This window comes from Martes martes (genome assembly GCF_963455335.1).
Source record: "Martes martes genome assembly, chromosome: 5".
Taxonomy (NCBI): Eukaryota; Metazoa; Chordata; class Mammalia; order Carnivora; family Mustelidae; genus Martes; species Martes martes.
In genome coordinates, this window is record NC_137892.1 from 88,530,738 (window position 1) to 88,553,944 (window position 23,207).

The window sequence follows — 23,207 nt, forward strand, 5'->3', positions numbered from 1 at the left end:
TTCGGCGGAGGCTCTCTAGGCGTGCGGGCCAGTGACTCGATAGCCGGAAGCTGTCCGTTCTGAGGCTGCGGCAACGAAGGCTGATCTAGACAGCGTTCAGCGCCGGTTGGCCGCAGTATGGCAGAACGTGCAGCTCTGGAGGAGCTAGTGCGACTTCAGGGAGAGCGCGTGCGGGGCCTCAAGCAGCAGAAGGCCAGCGCTGAGCAGGTGCGACCCAGGTGGCAGGGGAGAGGCCAAAGTTAGGGCCAGGGAGGATATAGTGCTGGGTGGTCTGCATAGAAGAGAGATGTGGGAAAGGGGACCGGGCGGGGAAGGGAGAAGCAGGGAGAAGCCTGGTTGAGGAGGTGGGCGGGGTAGGACTCGAGAGAAGCAAAGCTGGGCCTGGGGAGAGAGATGTGCCTCAAATTCTGATGAGGGAGGGATACTGAATGAATGGCCGAGGAGAGAAGGGAGTGGCAGACGTGATAGCTCAGCACCTACTTTACGTCCACAGATCGAGGAGGAGGTGGCAAAACTACTGAAACTGAAGGCACAGTTGGGCCCTGATGAAGGGAAACAGAAGTTTGTGCTCAAAACCCCCAAGGTAAATATAATTCCTTTAAGGAGAAAGCCTCTAATCCCACTCCCAAGGGTGGATGCCCCTGCTTCCCTGAACAGTTGTTCTGGGAGCTGGGCTGAATTGGAGTCTGAGTCATTCTGGGATAGCAAAGTGATGGCAGAAACTAGACCAGCTGGGTGCTTAGGGAAGTATGCCAGCTACTGCTACTCCTTCTTTCATTAAGTAAATATTTACTGAGTGTTTCCTAAGTGCCTAGCACCATAGTATGTGAGTATGCCATGGTGAACAATATAGCCTGCCCTCGTGGAGCTTACATTCTACTGAAGGAAACAGACTTAGGACAGATAATCCCACTCTTGAATATGTAATTATAAATTGTGATAAATGATATAAAGAAATGATAAGCATTCTCTGAGACAAATAAGAACTAGAGCGTCTGAAAAAGCCTCACAGAAGTGATATACTAACTGACTAAGATGAATGGGAGGTAGCCAGGGGGAGAGCATGAGGAAGATAGGTTCCGGTACACTATGGAAATCCTGAAGGAGAAAAGAACGCTGGTAGTTTCCAGGAACTAGAACAAGACTTGGATTAGTAGAACCAAATATACGGGAGAGTAGAGTGGAGTGGAAATCCGTTGGAGATTACTAGCGTGGTCTCCTCCCGGAGAGGAGGAGTTCAGATGTCATTCTTTGTAAGTTCTATAAACAGAACTATTTACCATTTCATCTGGGTTCCCTTGGCACTTTATATCTATATCTATATCTATCTATCTATCTATATATATATATCTACTATTGTATTTCTTGGTGACTTTTGTACACATAATTTATTTATCCTGAGAGGCTGAGACTGGTGTCTGGAACTGAACAGATAATTCAATAAATGTGTGTGAAATTGGACTTCAAAGGAGAGGGGTCTTCCTTGTGTTAAGGTGTCACCTTTTTAGGTTCATTCTTTGGGCTCCTAAATTCATTGAGCTATTCCTTTCTACACACAACTAATTTCAGAGGTGAAAGAGACAATGTAAAATTACAAAGCAAAGATTATCAATAGTTTTTCAAACTCTTTACTGAAAAATTAATGGGGAATTTGTGACAGATCAGGCTGGTCTCACTAAACCCAATGATCAATCTTAACATCACTGAAAGTAGGACATCCAGACATTATGTTTCTCCTGATGTGATGCAATAAGAAGTACACAGCACCACCTATGAAATATTCTTGCCGGGGCACCTGGCTGGCTCAGTGGGTTAAAGCCTCTGCTTTCGGCTCAGGTCATGATCCCAGGGTCCTGGGATCGGGTTCTCTGCTCAGCAGGGAGCCTGCTTCCCTTCCTCTCTCTCTACCTGCCTCTCTGCCTACTTGTGAACTCTGTCTGTCAAATAAATAAATAAAATCTTTAAAAAAAAAAAAAAGAAAGAAAGAAATATTCTTGCCAAGAAAAATTGAACCTGAATCTAATCAGGCCTTCTGACCTACCAGTTTACCAGAAATATGGGAGATGGAGGAATGTATTAAACGACACATTATATATACTGTTAATGAAATCCAGAATAAGAAAAGTTCTTTAGGACAAATTATTCAATTTCCTCAACAAACAAATGACATTTTTTTAAAAAGGAAAGGAAACTGTTGTGGATTAAACAGATGAGAGACAAATACAGTGCATGAGCTTCATTTAGAATCTAATTCAAACAAGTCAACCATAAAAAAGTATTCTTGAGGCAACTGGGGAAAACTAAACATGGCTTGGGTATTAGATAATATGAAAGGGCTGCTGTTTGTTTTGTTGGTTGTAATAAATGTATTTTAGTGTTTGGGCTTTTTTTTAAACCTCGTGCTTTAGCGAATGACAAATATTTAGGGACAAACTGATAGGATGTCTGGATTTACTCTAAAATACTCCAGGAAAGGGGTGCCTGGGTGACTCAGTCGGTTAACCCGCTGCCTTCCCCCCAGGTCATGATCCCAGGATCCTGGGATCGAGTCCCGCATCGGGCTCCTTGCTCAGTGGGGAGCCTGCTTCTCTCCCTGCCTCTGCGCGCCACTCTGCCTGCTTGTGTTCTCTCTCTCTCTGATAAATAAATAAACAAACAAACAAATAAATTCTAAAAAAAATACAATACTCCAGAAAAAAAAAAGTTGGACCTTAGATAAAGTAAAAATAACAGACGCTGATGGTTATTGAAACTGGGTGATAGATAATGTGGTGGTGTATGATACTCTTCTCTATAATGTGTGTTTGAAAATTTCTGTGCTATTTTACTTATTAAGATTTTTATTTATTTATTTGACAGAGATCACAAGTAGGCAGGGAGGCAGGCAGGGAGATAGGGGGAAGCAGACTCCCTGCTGAGCAGAGAGCACAATGCGGGGCTCGATTTCAGGACCCTGGGATCATGACCTGAGCTGAAGGCAGAGGCTTTAACCCACTGAGCCACCCAGGCGCCCCTGTACTATTTTAAAAGAAAGTGAGATTATACTGCAGAGTTAGTATCCACTTTAGTTTGTTGAAACGCGTCTCCGGATGTGTGATTTATATTAACAGAAAACCCAGTATCATGGGGTAGGACTCTTCCAAGAGGTTTTTGTGGTCAAAATTATTTTTATGATTACACTGATACGTATTTGCCTTTGTGACCACATTTGTTATGAAAATGCAAAAGCACTGGTGAGTAGAACTGCTGATGTCTTAGCATGAAACATGACAGCAGCCCTACACTATTCGAATAACCATCATGTTCTTTATTTTCCTGCATTCATAATTTTTTAAAAAATCAGTTTTGCTTATAAATGTCCTTGATAACAGTAAAATTTGCTCATTTTATTGAATCTCAACCCTTGAGTACTCTCTTTTTTAGTATTCTGTGTGATGAAATGGCAAGAATACAGAAAGCACTTCTGCTGCATTCCAGAGCAGGAAAAACTCTTGTGCTATTGCATGAGTTTAAGCTACCTACCTACTGTTTTCACAGAACATCTTTTTTTTAAAGATTTTATTTATTTATTTGACAGACAGAGATCACAAGTAGGCAGAGAGGCAGGCAGAGAGAGAGGAGGAAGCAGGCTCCCTGCCAAGCAGAGAGCCCAATGCTGGGCTCGATCCCAGGACCCTGAGATCATGACCCGAGCCAAAGGCAGAGGCTTTAAACCACTGAGCCACCCAGGCGCCCCAGAACATCTTTTTTCTTTGAAAGAAAAACTGAAAGACAAACTGCTGTTTTAAAGATTTGGATAATGAATGAAGTGAGCTTTGTCACCTCAAGGACGTCTGACAATATTTTTTGCCATTGATAAAATTCAAGCATTCAGGTGAAAGTTAGGATTTTAGGGAACTTGTATCTTTCCCCGTGATGTAGACAGCTTCCCAATCTAGTAGTGAAAGACTTTCCTGATGAGATCTGTGTTGATATTAACAAAGGTGTTTTCTAATGTAGTGAAGTGTGTAAATATTTGGAAGATCTGTATAATTTATCAATGACCCAATGTTTTCCACATGACTGATGTATAATGTTATAAAATAATGCATGGGTAAAAGATTCATTCAGAGTACAAGATGGAGTCATCGATATTTTTAAAATTATGGTAAAATATATGTGACATGAGATTTGCCATTTTAACCATTTTCTAAAGATTTTATCTATTTATTTGAGAGAGAGAGAGCACTGGGGGGAGGGGTGGGCAGAGAGGGAGAGGCAGATGCTTAACTAATTGAACCACCCAGTCACCCCTTTTTAAACCATTTTGAAGCGTACCGTGTGGTGGCATTAAGTAGGTTCGCATTGCATTGTTGTGCAACCATCACCACTATTCATCCCCAGAACTTTTTTTCATCATACCAAACTGACATTCTATACCCATTAAGCAGTAACTTCCCCCTCTACCCTCCTTCCAGCCCCAAGGTAACTACTGTTCTACTTTCTGTCTCTGTGAATTCTGGGTACCATATATAAGTAGTGGATTTTAATGTAACAGTATGAAAAATTCACTGATGTAGTTCCTATTCCACACTGCAACCGATCTTTAAGAAACTACCATTTTTTGGATTTTGGTTTAGTTTAAGAAGATTATCTACAGTTAGCTGAAAAGTTTATTAAAATATTCCTTCTTGGGTGCCTGGGTGGCTCAGTCAGTTAACTGGCTGTCTTCAGCTCAGGTCATGATCCCAGGGTTCTGGGATCCAGCCCCATAGCAGTCTCCCTGCTCATCAGGGAGCCTGCTTCTCCCTCTCTCTCTACCTGTTGATCCCCCTGCTTGTGTGCTTGTACTTACTCTCCTCTCTCACTGTCTGTCAAATAAATAAAATCTTTAAAAAATTCTTCTTTTACAATTACACATCTTTGTAAGGCTAGATTTTCTTTATGCAACCAGAACAACGTATCATAACAAAATTGAATGCACAAAGCATATGTAAGAACCCAGTTGTTCTCTATTAGGCCAGACATTAAAGATTTGCAAAAATGTAAATCAGCGCTACCCTTCTCACCAATTTTTTTTTTGTTTTGGGAAGTAGTTACATTTTCCTAAAATGTTATTTATGTTAACGTGTAATGGATTTACTATGTGTAAAGTGAATTAATAAATATTCTTAAATGTTCACAGTTTTAATTTCTAATGCAATAAACATTGATTGGTATAATCCACTTTGGGGTCTTTAATAAACAGTAAAAGTTTAAAGAGGTCCTGAGACCAGACTTGAGAGTAGGGTGTAAACACCCAGATTAGAAGCTCTGATCTGGAAGGACAGTGTTCTAGTCCTGACTGCCACAAACCTGCTGAGTGCCCTTAGGTAATGATTTAACTTCTCCATATCCTGTAATTCATCCATGAAAGGTGTCTGCCCAGCCTATGTCATAGGGTTATTAGAAGCAGATTAGAGAATAGTATTTATTATGATTTAGTATTTATTACTAAATAGTAATAATTAATTAGTATTTATTATTACAAATAGTATTAGGATTTTTTTTAAGTTACGCTGGGGTAAGTGTTACTTATAAACTTTGAAATTCAACTAGCTAAGCCAGTTTGAGTTGATTATATACCTATCATCAGGTATGTGTTTTCTCATAGGAAGGGAAATGTTCTGATATCACAGAAAAAGAGTTTTTAGGAAAACTTCTCAGAAAATAGTGTTCTAAAAAAGAAAGAAAGAAAACGACATTCTAAGAATTCTAGAAAATAGAACCACGCTAAAAATGGGATGGAATTTAGAAGGGTGTTAGCAAATGGGTGTGATAATTACTAGGGAATTGTTTGTGCTTACAACTCTGTAGCCCATACGGAAAAAAGTTTGGGGCAGTGTTTATATCTGTCATCCTTGAGGTCATGCTTTTGTATTTTTGACCTTAATGTTTCCTGTTTGTTTTTAAATCCCATCCCTGGTTCTTTGGCCAATTTGGACTCCAAGGGTACAAGAGACTACAGTCCCCGGCAGATGGCCGTTCGGGAGAAGGTGTTTGATGTAATTGTCAGCTGCTTCAAGCGTCATGGTGCTGAAGTAATTGATACGCCTGTGTTTGAACTAAAGGTGAGGGATTGGTAAGGAGAAATTGAGTGGTGGGAGAGTGGATATATAAACAACAAAGAAGATGATAAGAGAGTGAGAGGTGTCTCTCCTGTTGGGGACAAAGACCGGTATTTTCTCCAATGAGAAGGGAGGCAGGCCTGGTTTAGAAGGAGAGGCCCTACTTTTTATTTGCTGTGGTCATGGCTGGTGGTTTCCAAAAGAGGGCCCTTGTTAGAGGACGTTGTTATGGTCCTATCTACAATGAATTCCCTGGTACCCGTACTTGAGATGTTTTTGAGATACATACAAACCATATATATAAAGAATAAATATGTAACCAGTCTCCTGTTGATGGACCCGGAGATTGCTTCCAGTTCTTTACTGTTAAAAAAAAAAAAAACAGACTGCATCATTCCCTGTTTAAAACCATTACATTTATAACAAAATCCAAACTCTGCTCATGCTTACAAGGCCCTACATGATCTGGCCATTGCCTTCCTTTCCCACCTCATCTTGTGCTATTCTTCCCCTTGGCCCCAGTGCTACTCTGGTCTTCTTTCTATTCCTGGACCATCCTAAATATGTTTCTTTTTTTTTTTAATTTTTTTTTTATTAACATATAATGTACTGATAGCCCCAGGGGTACAGGTCTGTGAATCGCCAGGCTTACACATTTCACAGCACTCACCATAGCACATACTCTCCCCAATGGCCATAACACAACCACCCTCTCCTTACCCCCCTCCCTCTAAATATGGTTCTATCTTAGGGCCTTTGTACTTGCCCTTACCTCTTCTTGAACTCCCTCGCCCCTCTTTGTTTGACTTTAATTTCAGATTAAAGTAGAGATTAAAGATTTCAATTTCAGATCTCAACTAAAATGCCATTCTTCGAATAGTCCTCTCCAACTATTTTGTCTAAAGTATCCGTTGTCTATCACATTGACCAGTTTTATTTCCATTAGAGCAGCTATCACTAATTGAAATTATCTCTTAATTTGTTTCCTTGCCTTAGTGTACTGTCTCTCTCTTCTCCTTAGTAGGAAAGATCCATGAGGGTGTGGACTGTATCTTTGTCTTGTTCACTGATGTATATTCATTGCTTAGAACAATGTCTGGTACTGGTGGTCATTCATCTGCAGGGTGAATTCACAGAAATGAAATTGCTGGATCAAAAGACTGTACTCATTTATGTTTACCAATTCTCTTAGTTTGCTGGGGCTTCCAGAACAGAGTACCACAGACTGGGTGGCTTACACAGCAGATTTAGTGTCAGGAGGCTAGAAGTACAAGATCAGGTATCAGCAGGGTTGGATCTTTCAGAGGGCCATGAGGGAAGGATCTGTTTCAGGCCTCACCTCACTCCTTGGCCTCACCTCACTCCTTGGCTGTGTCTTCACATCATCTTCCCTCTCCCTGTGTCCAATTTTCCTTTTTTCATAAGGACATCACTTATATTGGATTAGGGCCCGCCTTCACTTAGCTTAACTACCTCTTCAAAGACCCTGTCTCCAAATATAGTCACATTCTGAGGTTACTGGGGGATAGGATTGCAATCTATGAATTTTGAAGGGGACACAGTTCAGTCCATAACACCGACCAAATGTATGAATGTTTCTAATTCTAGACTGGGAATTTTCAGGCTTTTTAAACTTTTCCAGTCTGGTAAGTAAAATATGTTATCACCTTATTGAAGCCATCACATGGTAAGAACTACTATTTCAGTTTTGCTTTTTGACATTGTTCAAACTTTAAGCATCATAAAAACATTTCATTGATCTAATAATCCAATCTTAGGAGTTATTTCTCAAAAAATGTATATTCCAAAGGAAAAAAACTATACTGAAGTGTATTTATTGAAATGTTATGGAACTTTGTTTTTAAATCACTTAATCAACTGACAGTGTAACACTGGGAAGGAAAGAAATACAGAGCTCCTTCTCACTGAAGTATTACGCAGCTTTTAAAAATAATACTTCAGGGGTGTCTGGGTGGCTCAGTAGGTTAAAGGCTCTGCCTTCAACTCAGGTCATGATCCCAGGGTCCTGGGATCGAGCCCTGCATGGGGCTCTCTGCTCAGCGGGGAGCCTGCTTCCTCCTCTCTCTCTGCCTGCCTCTCTGCCTACTTGTGATCTCGGTCAAATAAATAAAATCCTTTTTAAAAAAATTTTAAAAAGATGATACTTAAGCTGTGTCACAAAATGGAAATGTGTAAAGCAGAAAATGAACTTTGCATGTCCTTTCAATTATAGTTAACATCAAATACATAAGCATTGAGATAGAGAGCAGAAGTATAGATAGGTTGCAATCAGTCATGTTAGGATGGTGGGGTTTTGTTTTAAAACTTCCTTTTAAATTGTTATATTTATCATTGTGACCACCTTTATATTTTCTCAGGAAACACTGACTGGAAAGTATGGAGAAGATTCTAAGCTTATCTATGACCTGAAGGACCAGGGTGGAGAGCTGCTGTCCCTTCGCTATGACCTCACTGTATCTTTCTAAACTTGGGCTCTTGGTACTTTGGATCAGTTGGTTTTCATTGGGCTGGGGTTATTTCTAGCCTCAGGTTTGGGGATAGCCAGACATAGGTGGGATTAAATATAATGCTTATGATAATCAGGGAACTTATTTCTTTAAACCAGGAATGGGACTTTAGCTAAACAGAGCATAGCCTTAAAAGTCTTCAGAATCCTGAGTGAGAGCTCAGCTTTATGTTGGGAACCAGTTCCAACTCAATAATCCCTTGGCTCCAGAATCTCTCTCCCCTGCCCGGTCCAGTGGACAGAGTTCTCTTTAATTGACCAACAGTACAATTCCTTTATCTCCAAACTATGTCAGAGAATCATCTGCTCAGAAATCCTACATGGAAGCCTTTCTCTGCTCTTTGGCATATCTGCCTGGCCCCCTCCTGTGCTCAGCATAGTCCAGGGGAGACACTAACCAGGGAGAGGAACCCTAATCCTTTTTGAGACTTCTACTGTGTGAACAAAGTTGACTCTGATGTTCAGAAATACTCTTAATCTTACAGGTTGTGGTTTTACTCACACACAGAGAAAGGTTAGACCGCAGCTTCTGTTGGTGGTGATAATCAGCTGCCGGACTGTATGAGGAGGGGCCTTCTCCTTAACCTTTATCAGGTTCCTTTTGCTCGATACTTGGCAATGAATAAACTGACCAACATTAAACGCTACCACATAGCCAAAGTATATCGGCGAGATAACCCAGCCATGACCCGCGGCCGGTATCGGGAATTCTATCAGTGTGTGAGTATGTGGGGCATGACAGGGAACTTGGCCCTTCCTCAACTTAGTAGAATCTCCTGGGTACTCATGGTGTCCTGAACAAACTGGATGCACCAGATAGTGCTAATCCTTAGATTACTTGGGTATTTTCAGGTAGAGGATAGGGATTATTCTCCCCATTTTACATATGAGTAAACTTGCAACTCAGCAAGGTTAAGGGATGGTAGGGATAAGAAAGCCAAAGTCAGGAGTGGAACTCTTGGTCCAGTTTTCTTTATGTTAAACCACAGTGATTGGATCACAGCAAAGGATGGGGAGATTGGATTTGAAGTATCAGGTCATCCAGAGTGGTGGCAGAGCTTCTGAATAAAGAGAAATTGGCTAAGGACTAAGGCCATGTATTTGCCCCCACAGTGCTACGAGAAAATAAGGAAAAGTAGTTGAGTGAGATAATGAAGGAAAGTAGACAGAAGGGAAACCAGGACTGGTAAGAGACCCAAGAATGCTGGGAGATTCCTCTGGGTTGGTGCTCTGACAGATAATGAAGGTGGTGTTGTGTGCATGAGTGTAGATAGGCCTTTATAGGGAAAAAGCAGAGCTCCCAGTACCCTGTCTGCCCCCCGCTCCCCGCCCGATCCTTAAGACAGTTAAAACCCTGAGCACTGTACCTACCCATCTCCCTGCAGGATTTTGACATTGCCGGACAATTTGACCCCATGATCCCTGATGCAGAGTGCCTGAAGATCATGTGTGAGATCCTGAGTTCCCTTCAGATAGGCGACTTCCTCGTCAAGGTCAGAGCTGGACGGGTTTGGGAGGGCAAAGCCGGGCCTAGCTTCTCATAGGAGAAGATCCTCTGCAGAGAGACCAGTAGCCCAAATGACCAAAACTGTTGATGGTCACACAAAGAGATTCTCTCCTCACTGTGCCTTGGGTCCCTGCAGGTGAATGATCGGCGCATCCTCGATGGGATGTTTGCCATATGTGGTGTTCCTGATAGCAAGTTCCGAACCATCTGCTCCTCAGTGGACAAGCTGGACAAGGTAATGACCTAAACACTTCACTCTTTTCTCAGACCCCACCCTGCTCCAAGAATTGTAAAATAACATCAGAAAAGAGGGAGGCCTGCCTCTGTGCTCACCAAAGGAGGATTAGCCCTAGAATGAAAGGCAACTTCTGCTCTAAAACTGCCCCCTCAGGAGGGCCCACACTTGCTCTGCAGCGGAGAACTACCCAGGGATCCCTTACTGGTATCTGTCTGCCTAGGTGTCCTGGGAGGAAGTAAAGAACGAGATGGTGGGAGAGAAGGGCCTCGCACCCGAGGTGGCTGACCGTATTGGGGACTATGTCCAGCAGCATGGTAAGGAACAGACCCTGCCTCTCCAATAGCCATCGAACTGGCCTCAAACCTTAGGCCAAAACTCCGTGTATGTGTGTGTGTGTGTGTGTGTGTGTGTACACGCATGCATACATGTGTAGTCCAGGGAAAAAGGTAGAAAGCACCTCTACCTGTTTGCTCTTGTCAGTCGGTCTGGCTCACAAATGGTATCTCCCCAGGTGGGGTATCCCTCGTGGAACAGCTGCTCCAGGATCCTGAACTGTCCCAAAACAAACAGGCCTTGGAGGGCCTGGGAGACCTGAAACTACTGTTTGAATACCTGACCCTGTTTGGCATTGCTGACAAGGTGAGTCAGGCTGGGGTGGACACTATAGCTGAGCTCCGGGTTTCAGGTCCTTGATCCTCATCTGGTACTGACTGTGCTCTTGTCCCCACAGATTTCCTTTGACCTGAGCCTCGCTCGAGGCCTAGACTACTACACTGGAGTAATCTATGAGGCGGTGCTGCTACAGACCCCAGTCCGGGCAGGGGAAGAGCCCTTGGGTGTCGGCAGTGTGGCTGCTGGAGGACGCTATGATGGGCTAGTGGGCATGTTCGACCCAAAAGGACGCAAGGTGCCATGTGTGGGGCTCAGCATTGGGGTAGAGCGGATCTTTTCCATTGTGGAGCAGAGGCTAGAGGTACGTCCTGGGGGTGCGCAGCTGGTGGCATGTGAGCTGTTTTGTTTTATCTTCAAGGGCGCAGATGGTACTCTTTTGGTCAAGGAGCATCTTTGGAAAGAAATGGAGAAAAGATGGTTGTTGTCTTTCGTACCCCACTGTAGGCCATCTTTATGGATCTTTGATCATTCTTTCTTCACAGAATCCTTTCTTCTGGGTCCCTGCATTTCCCTCAGCACTGTCAGAAGTCATAGTATATCCAAAGACCCAGATCTTCAGAATATAGAATGCTTGATATTTTACTCTCTGTGCTGGGCACCGTGCTTAGTGCTTTTCATACACTATCAGTAAAATTCTTACATACCCCTCTGAGAGTAGCTACTTTTATTACTTGCATTTTCTAGACAAGGGAACTGAAGCATTACAGGTCACAGCTTGCCCAAGGTTGTGAAACTCTTTAAGTAGCAGGATCAGAATTCGAATCCAGGCAGTCTAACTCCAAAGTCTTGCTCCTAACTACTCTGATGTTGTTTCTAAGTGGTAAGCGTGTATCTGAGGCCTTGGGATCCTTCAGGTGGGTATCTTGACTCTCTAGCCCCTAGAGTAACGCCAGGGAAGGCCCTCTTGGCCTCAGGCACTCCTTTGCTGCTGCTCTTAACTGGCTGGTCACATTTCATCCCTTGGGGAATTCTCCGGCAGTAATCATCCCAGTGTTTCCATCCTTTCCTCTGGAGCGGAAACCATCCATGTCTGCCAGTTAAGGTCATTGTTCCAGTAGACATCTCACGTTGTTAAGAACAATGAAAACAGCCACCTGGCTGGCTCAGTTTGTTAAGCAGCTGCCTTCAGCTGGGTCATGATCCCAGGATCTTGGGATCAAACCCCACTTTGGGCTCCTTGCTCAGCAGGGAGCCAGCTTCTCCCCTACCTGCCACTCCCCCTGCTTGTGCTTGCTCTCCCTTCTCTCTCTTTCTCTGTGTGAAATAAAATCTTACAAAAAAAAAATCTATGAAAATAGTTTTCCAGAAAAAGACAAGGGGCAGCAGAAGCATTGTCCCTTTCCCTTGTCCACCCACACCCTGGGTTGGGCCCTGTGGCCAAAGCATAATAGGCACGGTCTCTTGTCTGGGCAGACATGTTGTAAGTGGGAACTGGGTGAGCTCACAGTATCACTTCTGTGTGAATGTTCTTGTGGACCCTTAAGGTACTAGAAGGAGACAAGTTTTAAGTTATTGTACATAAACCACCTTTGCCTTTGCCCTACATTATCTGTTCTGGCAATTCATAGGTACGAACCAGTCAGTTCATTTCTTAACATCTTCTAGGAGCTACCTTATGCCCAGTTGCTAGGGAAGAAGACTGGGCCCCTGTCCTGGTGGAGCTCGTGCAGTTGGGTCTGATCTCTCAGAATCCTGACAACAGCGTGCTCTGTTTGCTCCTTGAAGGTAGCCTAGCTCTCGAACTCTTACCTGCCCCTTCCCCAGGCTTTGGAGGAGAAGGTACGGACCACAGAGACACAGGTGCTTGTGGCATCTGCACAGAAGAAGCTGCTGGAGGAGAGACTGAGGCTCGTCTCGGAGCTCTGGGATGCTGGGATCAAGGTAGAGGAGGCCAGCCCCAGGGTGGCAGCAAACTTGGGAGTGCTGGGAAATAAAAGCTCATCCATGGCAACTTCGGGTAGGAGAGCTAAAAGCACTTGGGTCCCAAGGAGGTTGTCCCTGAGGACAGTAGAAACCAGCCTTCATCTTCCACCCTTGTCCCCTGCAGGCAGAGCTGCTCTACAAGAAGAACCCAAAGCTGCTGAACCAGTTGCAATACTGTGAGGAGGCAGGCATCCCACTGGTGGCCATCATCGGTGAGCAGGAGCTCAAGGACGGGGTCATCAAGCTCCGCTCAGTGGCCAGCAGGGAAGAGGTACGTAGGTGGGCAGGAAAGCTGAGGGACAGGGAATGTATGGCATTTTGGCAGTCCATCCCCATTCAAGACCCGAGTAAAGCCTGGCACTCATGTTAGTACCCTCTCAGAAAGGACGAAAGGGTTAACATGTTACTGTGGTCATGGTAGGGAGTCCCATCTCCATCTATACCCAGTGTCTCTGGCTTCTCCAAGCAGCACTATCTACTTTTTGCCTGCATTCCAGCTCCCAGCTGAGCTAAGGCTGATGACTAGAGGAGGGAGTGGGCACTGAGAGCAGTGGAGTCAAAGATACTCATACCACCTTCTTTCCCCATCCTGGCCAGGTGGATGTTCGAAGAGAAGACCTTGTGGAAGAAATCAAAAGGAGAACAAGCCAGCCCTTTTGCATCTGCTGAGTTGAGCAAACTATCAGCAAACTGGGACTGGCACTATTTGAGGCTAAGACGAGACTCTACATATATACTTAACAGCTTTGCATACTTCTATTCCAGTAGGAAGACCTGAACAGTGGTCAGAACAGAGACTTTTCATTATGATTATTTTATTGGTAATCACAGACAAAAGTGGCCAGGTATTACCATTTTTCCATAGGAGGTCCTGGGGGCTTAGTCCAGTCTGTGCTCTGGGGACCGAGCCTAAGAATGGTCGCCCCTGCAGGACCCTAACCAGATGGAGGGAATGCTCCCCCCAAACAGTACTTTAAGGTCCAATAAAATGACTCAACCACTGGAGCCTGCCTGTATCACTGTTACCTGGTCCTGTCTTCGCTGTGGGAGCCTGGGCCTCCCATTCCAACGACAGGAGCAGTGGGAAAGTGGGGAGAAAGATTTACAGCATGCAGCACTGGCACTTCCCCAGGGTGAAGGGTGCCGCTGAGGTTCTTGCCTCCAGCGCACATCCGCACATCCGTGCCCTAGGAGGTGGGGCTGTCGGCACACTCACGGGTTAAGGTTCCAGCTTTCACCTGACGGTCCGAGGTTCCCGCGGCGCACGTGCAATGGATGCCCCCACCCCCTTGGGGGGCGGGGTGATGTTCAGAGCCAATGAGAGCCTGGGGGGCGGAGGAGTAGGGAAGCTTCCAGAGGCAGATGCGGAGAAGATTATAAAGGAGGTACCGACTGACCGGCGGGAGAGCCATGCAGTCCAAGCGGGAGTGTGAGGTAAGTGGTGGTAAGAGGGGCTCGACAAGCACCACCTGCGCAAGAAGTGGCCCATTGGGCTCCACTCCACGGGCGAGGTGGGGGCGGGCGTGGTGATCCGCCATTCCAACCTGCCCTTTCGCCTTCAGCTATGGTGTGAGAGGGTGAATCCAGAGAACAAGGCGGCGTTGGAGGCGTGGGTCAGGGAGACCGGCATCCGCCTGGTGCAGGTGAACGGGCAGAGAAAGTATGGCGGGCCACCCCCAGGTACGATAGTCCCAGCCCTACGCCTGCCGCGCTACCCCAGCCTCGACGGTACCAACCGGCACCCTCTGGGCGGGGGAGGGATATCCCGGTGCTCAGCAGGCAGAAACCTCTGTCCGTTGCACCCCCTCCAGTCAAGCAGCTGAGGAAACTTAGGCTCTCCACCCACCCACCTTGCCCCCTCGAGGCAGGGAAGCCAGCCTTGCTGTTAGCTTAGGCACCCAGTTATGCCAACGACTCGGGGGGGGGGGGGCAAGTGCTGCACCCATTTCACGGACGTTTGCTCATAGGCCCCCTAGGGCTGGGGGTGCCGGGGCCCGAACCCGGAACCAACCCGGAGGATGATGGTGCCCCTTACCGCCCCTTCCTGACCCTTCCCCTAGGCTGGGTGGGCAGCCCGCCGCCGGCCGGGTCGGAAGTGTTTATCGGACGGCTGCCTCAGGACGTGTACGAGCACCAGCTGATCCCACTGTTCCAGCGCGTGGGCCGCCTCTACGAGTTCCGCCTGATGATGACCTTCAGCGGCCTGAACCGCGGCTTCGCCTACGCGCGCTACAGTTCGCGGCGCGGCGCCCAGGCAGCCATCGCCACGCTGCACAACCACCCGCTGCGGCCGTCCTGCCCGCTGCTCGTGTGCCGCAGCACGGAGAAGTGCGAGCTGAGTGTGGACGGGCTGCCTCCGGGTCTGAGCCGCCGCGCGCTGCTGCTCGCGCTGCAGCCGCTGGGTTCCGGCCTGCAGGAGGCGCTGCTAATGCCCAGCCCCGGGCCGGCGCCCGCGCAAATTGCGCTGCTCAAGTTCAACTCGCACCGCGCCGCCGCCATGGCCAAAAAAGCCCTGGTGGAAGGTAGGGGAGGGGGGGCAAGGCTGCGGGGGGCTGCTGGAGGGGGCCAGATACATTTTGCCATGCACTTGACACATCAGCATAGAGGGTGAAGCAAGATCGTAGGGTTAAGAATGCCCGAGTTTTCGACGTCATACTATATATGACTTGAGATTTTTAATTTCCTCCGGTGTACCAAGTACCACCTACGGGAACTCTTCCCCTGCATTGTGTCATAACAGTCTTCAACATTCCAATGAAACACAGAATGGTCTCTCTCTTTAGATATGAAGAGAGGGTTTGAGAGAAATTGATTTGCCCTAGGCAGTCCTGCTGAGTCTGCCTTTTATCTACTATAGAACTTCCTACCTCAGGGTGTGGTGACAATTAGATGGCACTTAGCATATTCCCTGAGTCCTGGTAAGCATTCACAATAAAGGTTAGCTATTATGATGGTTATGAGGTAGACAAAGCCTGCATCTACCAGCACACCAATAAGGAAACTTAGAAGGTAGCAACTACTACACCCCCTTTTCAAAGAAAAACAATGAAGCCTGGAGAAGTTAACTTAAAGGTCACACCACCAGGAAATGGGAAGGCTAGATATGAAACAGGCCTCCTTGTGAACCCTCTGACTCCAAAGGGTTCACAGGGCCTGGGAACTTGGATCTAGGGCTTAGGCCTCCCCTTGTCTCTGCCTTTTTCCTGCAGGGCAGTCCCGCCTCTGTGGAGAGCAAGTGGCCGTGGAGTGGCTTAAGCCAGACCTGAAGCAACGACTCCGCCAGCAGCTCATGGGTCCCTCGCTGCAGTGCCTACAGCCAGAGGGCAGTCGACTAGCCCCAGCCAGGGACAAGGTAGAGTCCCACCGGGCTCGGGCTGCCCTGCAGCTGTTGTGCCAAAGGATGAAGCTGGGCAGCCCTGTGTTCCTCACCAAGTGTCTGGGCACAGGCCCTGCCGGCTGGCACCGCTTCTGGTACCAGGTGGTGATCCCCGGGCATCCAGTGCCCTTCAGTGGCCTCATCTGGGTGGTGCTGGCCCCAGACGGGCAGGATGGGCACGAGGTGGCTAAGGATGCAGTGTCTGCCAGGCTGCTAGAGGCACTGAGTGAGTCCGGAGCCAGTCTTCTCCGGTCTGCCAGGGCTGAGGCAGGTACCATGGTTAAGCAGTGACCCTGTCCTCTTCACAGGCAGCCTGCACAAGTTGGCAGAGCCTGTGTCAGTCCCCAGCCCAGCAGGCCTGGGCAGCCACCATCTGTCCTCCAAGAGGAGGAGCGTGGGCCCTGCCCTACCTCTGACAGCCTCCCAGCTGGGGCAGGGCCCCAGTACACCGGGAAAGCTCAGGTTTGGCTAAGTTGTGGTGAGGGACCTTGTTCTCCCTCTCCCAGCCCAGGGTCTGACCTGGCCCCATGGTATTCCTTGGCCATTCAGTGTGATAGACACACAAACAACCCCTCTTCTCCCACAGCTTAGTATGAATCTCATTTCTTAGTCTCTTGATTTGTCATCTTTGTTGATTTTATTTGGAGGCTGGCTGAGCCAGAGGGTCAGAAAATCTGCCTTCTGTCCCCACTACTTGACATTCTAGTTACAGTGTATGTGATTTTGGGTTTTTCTATGCTGTTGTATTTATATTAAACCCCTGGTTGGTGTACACCTGTGTCCGTGCTATCTTGCCCCAGCTGTGGGCTTGTCTTAGACCAGCAGAGTGAGCAGCTACCACAGAGCAAGGACTTTCTCCCACCAGTGCCCTCAATCCTGAGCCTCTGGGTACCCAGCCCGGGGAGCAACAATTGCCCAGTGAGGACCTATCTGCCTCAATCACTATCATTCTCACTCTCCTCCTCTTCCTTCTGAGCTGTGGAGTCGTCTTCCTCTTCCCTCAGGCCTGCAAAGAAGTCATCTGTGCTCCAAGCCTTGCTGCTCAGACCCCGCAGTGGCCCTCCCTTTTTCTTGCGCCGGCGGTAGTCATCGACTACCACAGTCCGCAGCTGGGCCATGTTCCAGAACTTGAGGCGCTGGTCGTGACCACTGCTGGCCAGGAAGTGGCCACAGTGGGAGAGGGCCAGCTTCTCCACAGGCTCCCCAGCATGCTGCCCCACGCTGCCCACCACGCGATTTGGCAGGATACTGACAGCCCTGGGCAGAGAGAAAAGAAAGTGTTTGGTCTTGGCTGGTGGGCTCTGCCCCTGGTGTGATCTCAGGGCTGTCCTGGCCTCTCTCACCTGATGACTCCATCAGTGGAACCAGTGCACAGCAGGCTCTCAGTGACTGGAACCATGCAGTCAATAGACTCTGCTCTTAGGGCAAACCGATCACTTGTGGCCCCAAAGCCGTTCCAGTTGAAGAGGTAGATGGTGCCTTCACTGGAGCCACAGGCCACCTTCTTCCCATACTGCAGGAAATAAAGGAAACCATGTTTGTGGAGGCCCATCAGAACAGATCCCTATCATATTCCCAAACCCTCATACCCAGATGTACTTTCATGACAGTGACGGAGGTCAGGTCTCCAGACTGAGGCTCTGAGAGTAGTTCAAACCGGCGTCGCCTAATGTTGAAGACACCCAGGCAGCCATCCCCACTGTAGAGAAAGCAGAGCAGCAGGCTTGGCCAAAGCTCCCATCAAAGGAGAGAGCTTTAACAGGGAAGAGAAAGGGCAGCACCTTTGAGGCTATACCTGGCTGTAAGCAGCAGCTTCTTGGCTGGGTCCAGAGCCATGTCAGCAATATACTCCTCATGCTGCCGCATATCCATTAAGGGGCCCTCCTTCCGCTGGTCCCAGAGCCGGATGCCACCTGTGTCATCCCCAGTGGCCAGGACATTCTCATCTACCAGCAGCAGACTGTTGATGGGGGCACTAGAGATACAGAGCTTCTTGAAGCATCTCTGTCCCAGGAGGAACCTACCACGTTACCCTTGACCTCAAGACACAATTGAGCTGCCCTTACCCATGAGCCTTAGAAATGCGTCTTTCCAGTCGGCCCTGCTCCACATCTAGAACATGGATGGCTTTGTCCTTGGAGACAGTGATAAGTTCTGGGGGCGGGGGGGGGGGGGGGGGAGGTACTCAGGTCATGGTGCTGCGCCCTGCTCCCTTGCCAAAAGATTGCTGGCTGGCCGCTGTGCCCAGTACTCACTCTGTCCATCTTCAGAGAAGACCACAGCTCGGCAGGATTTGAGGTGGTGACCTGAAGACCAGAGCTCCTTCGTTTCTCCCTCTTGGCAAGAGTAGGAAAAGCTAGGGGGAGGAGGAGAGTCAATGACTCCAAACCCCGCCAGCATGGAATATAAAGACCAACCAGTCAACCTTCGGCCTATCTAGGAACTGCTGTTTATACACCATCAAACCCAAGGTGCTTAACATCCCATTTTTTCATTTTCAAATGTTAAGTCTTTTATTCAACATGTATTAATTCAAAGTACATCTGCTCAGGACTTCTTTGTGAACTGACCCATCATCTGTAAAAGCCCCAGCTTGGGGAAATACTAGATCTGGACCACAATGGGGGGACATGAAATACGTGCTAAAGACAGAAGAACAGGGGCGCCTGGGTGGCTCAGTTGCTTAAGCATCTGCCTTCGGCTCAGGTCATCCCAGAGTCCCGGGACTGAGCCTTCATCAGGCTTCCTGCTCAGCAGGCAGTCTGTTTCTCCCTCTCCCTTACCCTCTGCCCCTCCCCTGAGCTTGTGCTCTCAGTCTCTCCCTCTCAAGCAAAAATCTTGAGGGAAAAAAAGGGGGGGTGGTGCCTGGGTGGCTCTGCCTTGAGCTCTGGTCATGGTCTCAGAGTCCAGGGATGGAGCCCCGCATAGGGCTCTCTGCTCAGCAGGGAGCCTGCTTCCCCCTCTCTCTGTGCCTACCTGTGATCTCTCCCTCTCTCTCTGTGTGTGTGTGTCAAATAAATAAATCTTTATTAAAAAAAAAAAAAAGGAACAGGTCCAGGAGTTTGAAATGTAAAAATTGACAAAAGACAGGACTCTTGTACTCCAGGTCTATATGAGCTAAAGAAAGTTAAAAATATTTACAGAATATTGTGGCCACAGGCTTCAGGATAAAAATGGAGGTGGAACAGACAAGGGCCAGCCTGGAAGCTCAGCTTTGAGCCAAGTACTTGTCCAGAGAGTATCACCAGTGGCTACTTCAGAGCAGATCCTCAAAAATGGCCGGATGACAAAGTGCTTAATTGCCAGGGAGTTTCAGGCAAGCAGAACAGGGTCTGCTTATTTGCTCTGTCCCAGTGCCTAGCAGAGGAGAAAAGAGCCCCAGAAAGCTAAGGTCAAGATGTGAGTTGGTTCATGAACAGTTAAATAGTTCACCTGGCAGATAGTGGAGGCAGATATGAATGTCCCCTCTAGGGCTAGGACAAGGAATGAGGAGGGTTCCAGTGTCAGGAGAGTGAATGGAATGGCTGAATCTAGAAAGAGGGGGTGGACTGGAGATCACATAGGCCAAGCAGAAGGATGAATTTAATCCTTTGGGGAAAGGAACCTCTTTGAAATGATCATGGGAGAAGTCAGAAGCCTGCCGAAAGGCAGTGGCTGAGGGTAGGAAAGAGGAGACAAACTGAAGCAATGGCGATGTGAATCAAGGGGGAGGTCCAGAGTGACTCCCAAGTGTATGGCATGAAGTAGGTAAGTAGGAGCAGTAGTAGAAAGGAACCCACCTTTGTTGAACTCAGTAAACACCTGACTGCTCTGCAAGGTAGATCCAGGTACACCTTCTCTTAAGGCACTTCACAGACACTGCAGTTTTTTATACTGAAGGTCTATGGCAACCCTGTATGGAACCAGTCTATCAGTGCCATTTTTCCAATACCATCTGCTTGCTTTGTGTGTCTCTCACATTTGGGGAATTCTCACAATATTTCAAACCTTTTCATTGTATTTGTTATAATGATCTGTGACCAGTGATTATAACTCACTCATGACAGTTAGCATTTTTTAGCAACAAAGTATCTTTTAATTAAGGCATGTATACTGTTTTTTATACATAATGCTAATACACATTTAACAGACTTAAGTATAGTGTATACTTATATGAACTGGGAAACCAAAAAATTCGGTGACTGGCTTTATTTAAATGGTCTGGAGCCAAACCTACAATGTCTCAGAGGTATGCCTGTATTATTCCCATTTTTGAAGATGAAAGTATGGAAGTTAACTTGCCCAAAGTGACTGAAGCTAATGAAGAGGTTAAGATTTAATGTCATTAAGTAAATCTGACAGCACAACTCTTCTGGTTAAAACCTTCAAAGGCTCTTCACTGCTTCTAGCCTACTCGTCTTGTTCAAAATCAAATACGTATTAATAAGCACCTACCGTGGTCTAGAAGCAGGAGATAAAAAGGACAACAAAACAGACTACAGATTACATAAAAATGTTTTTCAAACTCCTGTCATGATCCGTTAGTGAGCTGTGATCAGCATTTTATGTCTGTGTGCCTGCAATAACAATGTAATAAACTGGAAAATATCAGGGTGCAACACACATAATTATTTGTGGTGTGGGGCGAGGTCAAAAAAGTTTGAAAAACATTTTTATTTTTAGTGAAGGAGCAAACATTCAAATAATTACACAATCGGATTTAAGATTACAAACCATTACGAAGTTTCTGAGGGCAAGTTATCTGTTGCCAACACAGCAGTGTCTAATGAGTAATCTAATTTAGCCTGGGGGACGGGAGGACAAATGTAGAGATGCTGAGAACTCAGGGATAGTGGGGAAAGTTTTCCAGGCAGAAAGAAGAAGCCGCAAAAGAGCTGAGGATTTAAGATATATTAAAAAGGTAAGAATGAATGAGCACAGAAAGTAAGGGGAAAGTGAGCGAGGACCAGATGGCCAAGATCCTAAAAGCCAGATTAAGGAGTTTTGACTTAACCCTAAAAACCAAAGTAAACTACTGAGGGGTTTTAAGAAAGGTCGTTAGATTTGTGTTTGAAAGATCAATTAAAGCAGGCAAGAGGCAAAGTGGAGGGGGCCCATTCAACCCATTTCAGGCTCAGTATAATAATCCAATGAAAAATAAGTGTCCTGAACGCCTTCTCGTCCTGCCACTGTCTCTGGACTTCGTAAGGGCATTCCAGCCACTTTGTCTTCCTCTCAGTTGTCTCAAGAGATTTGTGTGGTAACTGGTTCAAAACCAAACGTTACTGAACGAATAGATCAGATGTGTCTTGCAAGATTTGTCTCCCGCACCTTTCTCTCCTCATCCCACTTCATCCCTTGGAGCTTCCAGATCCCGCAGCCCCGAGCCCTGCCCAGCACTTACACGAACACGTCCCCGTCCACGTCCCCCGCCGCCAGGAGGTCGCGGGCCGGATGGAACGCCAGCCCGCTGGCCGGTGCTTCCAGCACGATGTCTTCCGGGGTGTCTCGGATGCGGACCGGGGCTTCCGTTGAGTCGGGGTCCTCCTCGTCGCTCCCATCCTCGGCGGGCCTCTCCTCACACGTGCGGTCCATGCACGAAACGCCGCTAGCTGCTCAAAAGCTGAGCAGCAAACCCAAAACCCTCCCACTGACCTAGAGGCGTGGCCCAGATTCCACTTCCGCCTTGGGGGCGGATCCGGAAGTGGCGCTGAGACGGGAAAGGGCGGGGTAGGCAGCAGCTGTGGAGTGGTTCCCAGAAACCCAGCCCTCAAGGTGAGCAGCTGGTCCGCGTTACCGCGGCCCTTTTCTGGGCCAGGTAGATGGCGTGACTGTCAGTGCTATCCTTGGTCACGTCTCGCGAAGTTAGGTACTGTTGAAGTCCTTTCCCCTCATCCTGATCTATGCTGACAGTTGGGGACTCCCTCCCGCAACTAGTAAGGATGATTTACTGCCCTCAGGATGAAGAGGGGGACGCCGGTCTTTCATGGCTTTGTGGCATCCAAGAGCAACCTCCACGTTAGCCAGGAAGCAGCAAAACCCCACACCACGAGAATTTGGCATGTGGAGGTCATGGACAGCACTCAGGCCAAGTGCACGCTTAAACTGCGGCGGGTCTGTTCTCAACATCTTTGGGGCCAAAGAACAGCGCCTTGCCAGTTCCTAGTTTGGCTGCATACCCTCAGTAGGCCGGGCCAGCAGTGCTCAGAGCTGGAAAGGAGTTGCTTAAAAGGAAAATGGGCACAACAGTCGATGTTCTTAACATTCTGGTTATCACAGGTTCCATAAAAATGGGAACACTCTGGTGGGGCAAATAAGGAGCACAAACCCCTGGTACTGAAGAGAAGCTTCTACATCACTGTGCCATTAAGCCTTCTAAGACATATTATATGCTGATGTCCAACCCCTTCAAGGAGAGGTGAAAGTGAGGTGAGGGACCTCAGAGAAGCTCTATGTCCTATATGAATGGAAAAGTTGCCATGTGGTGTGGGGGGGCCCTTGTCACCCACCATGTGGCCAACCAAAGTACTTTGGGCATGTCCACAAGGCTTGGTGATATTTGCAGAAACAGATTTTAATTTATTTTTAAGTAAGCCCAACAGCCAGCGTGAGGCCTGAACACCAAAAGCTGCACGTTCTGCTAACTGAGCTAGCCAGCCAGGCTCCCCTGCAGAAATGGATTTTTTAAATGGACAGTCAACCCCCAGGTTTTTTGCTTTTGTTTTTTAAGTAAGCGCTTTGCCCAGTGTGCGGCTTGAACTCAGGACCGTGACATCAAGAGACATGTTCTACAGACTGAGCCAGCCATACACCCCAAACCCCAGGTCTTAAATTTAATGACCCTCTAGCTACCTTCATCGAAGCCAGGTCTCTGTGACCCTTTTCTTAACTGGGACCAA

General features: G+C 47.3%; 3 protein-coding genes across 5 annotated transcripts; 2 read left to right on the forward strand and 1 right to left on the reverse strand.

The window, feature by feature from the left end:
• Nucleotides 1-33: 33 nt before the first annotated feature.
• Nucleotides 34-13,968, forward strand: HARS1 (histidyl-tRNA synthetase 1). Of its 2 annotated transcripts, none has more exons than XM_080804853.1 (13): nt 34-207; nt 494-583; nt 5,970-6,089; nt 8,465-8,560; nt 9,208-9,333; nt 9,999-10,106; nt 10,257-10,355; nt 10,579-10,672; nt 10,870-10,997; nt 11,089-11,331; nt 12,795-12,911; nt 13,078-13,224; nt 13,551-13,968. In XM_080804853.1, exons 1-13 carry the CDS (start codon nt 118-120, stop codon nt 13,620-13,622), a joined length of 1,530 nt encoding a protein of 509 aa, XP_080660979.1. In that variant the 5' UTR covers nt 34-117; the 3' UTR covers nt 13,623-13,968. The 2 variants fall into 2 exon arrangements, with proteins under 2 accessions (XP_080660979.1, XP_080660980.1); XM_080804854.1 differs by having other exon boundaries at nt 13,078-13,228; nt 13,551-13,765.
• On the forward strand, nt 13,929-17,100 carry DND1 (DND microRNA-mediated repression inhibitor 1). Its single transcript, XM_080804857.1, has 4 exons — nt 13,929-14,387; nt 14,516-14,633; nt 15,014-15,475; nt 16,163-17,100. Exons 1-4 carry the CDS (start codon nt 14,364-14,366, stop codon nt 16,618-16,620), a joined length of 1,062 nt encoding a protein of 353 aa, XP_080660983.1. The 5' UTR covers nt 13,929-14,363; the 3' UTR covers nt 16,621-17,100.
• Nucleotides 16,946-21,965, reverse strand: WDR55 (WD repeat domain 55). 2 transcript variants are annotated; one of them, XM_080804856.1, is made up of 7 exons: nt 21,713-21,965; nt 18,585-18,685; nt 18,396-18,441; nt 18,125-18,304; nt 17,929-18,028; nt 17,673-17,842; nt 16,946-17,586 (listed from the first exon to the last, which is right to left on the reverse strand). In XM_080804856.1, the coding sequence occupies exons 1-7, from the start codon at nt 21,901-21,903 to the stop codon at nt 17,265-17,267; spliced, it is 1,110 nt and encodes a 369-aa protein (XP_080660982.1). In that variant the 5' UTR covers nt 21,904-21,965; the 3' UTR covers nt 16,946-17,264. The 2 variants fall into 2 exon arrangements, with proteins under 2 accessions (XP_080660982.1, XP_080660981.1); XM_080804855.1 differs by having other exon boundaries at nt 18,396-18,483.
• Nucleotides 21,966-23,207: the final 1,242 nt, after the last annotated feature.

Coding starts and splice junctions, on each gene's coding strand:
- HARS1 (XM_080804854.1), top strand. CDS start 118: ATGGCAGAACGTGCAGCTCTGGAGGAGCTAGTGCGACTTCAGGGAGAG. Junction 10,998..11,088: donor TGTTTGGCATTGCTGACAAG/GTGAGTCAGGCT, acceptor TTGTCCCCACAG/ATTTCCTTTGACCTGAGCCT. Junction 11,332..12,794: donor TTGTGGAGCAGAGGCTAGAG/GTACGTCCTGGG, acceptor CCCCTTCCCCAG/GCTTTGGAGGAGAAGGTACG.
- DND1 (XM_080804857.1), top strand. CDS start 14,364: ATGCAGTCCAAGCGGGAGTGTGAG. Junction 14,388..14,515: donor AGTCCAAGCGGGAGTGTGAG/GTAAGTGGTGGT, acceptor TTTCGCCTTCAG/CTATGGTGTGAGAGGGTGAA. Junction 14,634..15,013: donor GTATGGCGGGCCACCCCCAG/GTACGATAGTCC, acceptor CCCTTCCCCTAG/GCTGGGTGGGCAGCCCGCCG.
- WDR55 (XM_080804855.1), bottom strand. CDS start 21,903: ATGGACCGCACGTGTGAGGAGAGGCCCGCCGAGGATGGGAGCGACGAG. Junction 18,484..18,584: donor CTTCTCTGAAGATGGACAGA/GTGAGTACTGGG, acceptor CCCCGCCCCCAG/AACTTATCACTGTCTCCAAG. Junction 18,305..18,395: donor CGCATTTCTAAGGCTCATGG/GTAAGGGCAGCT, acceptor CTGTATCTCTAG/TGCCCCCATCAACAGTCTGC.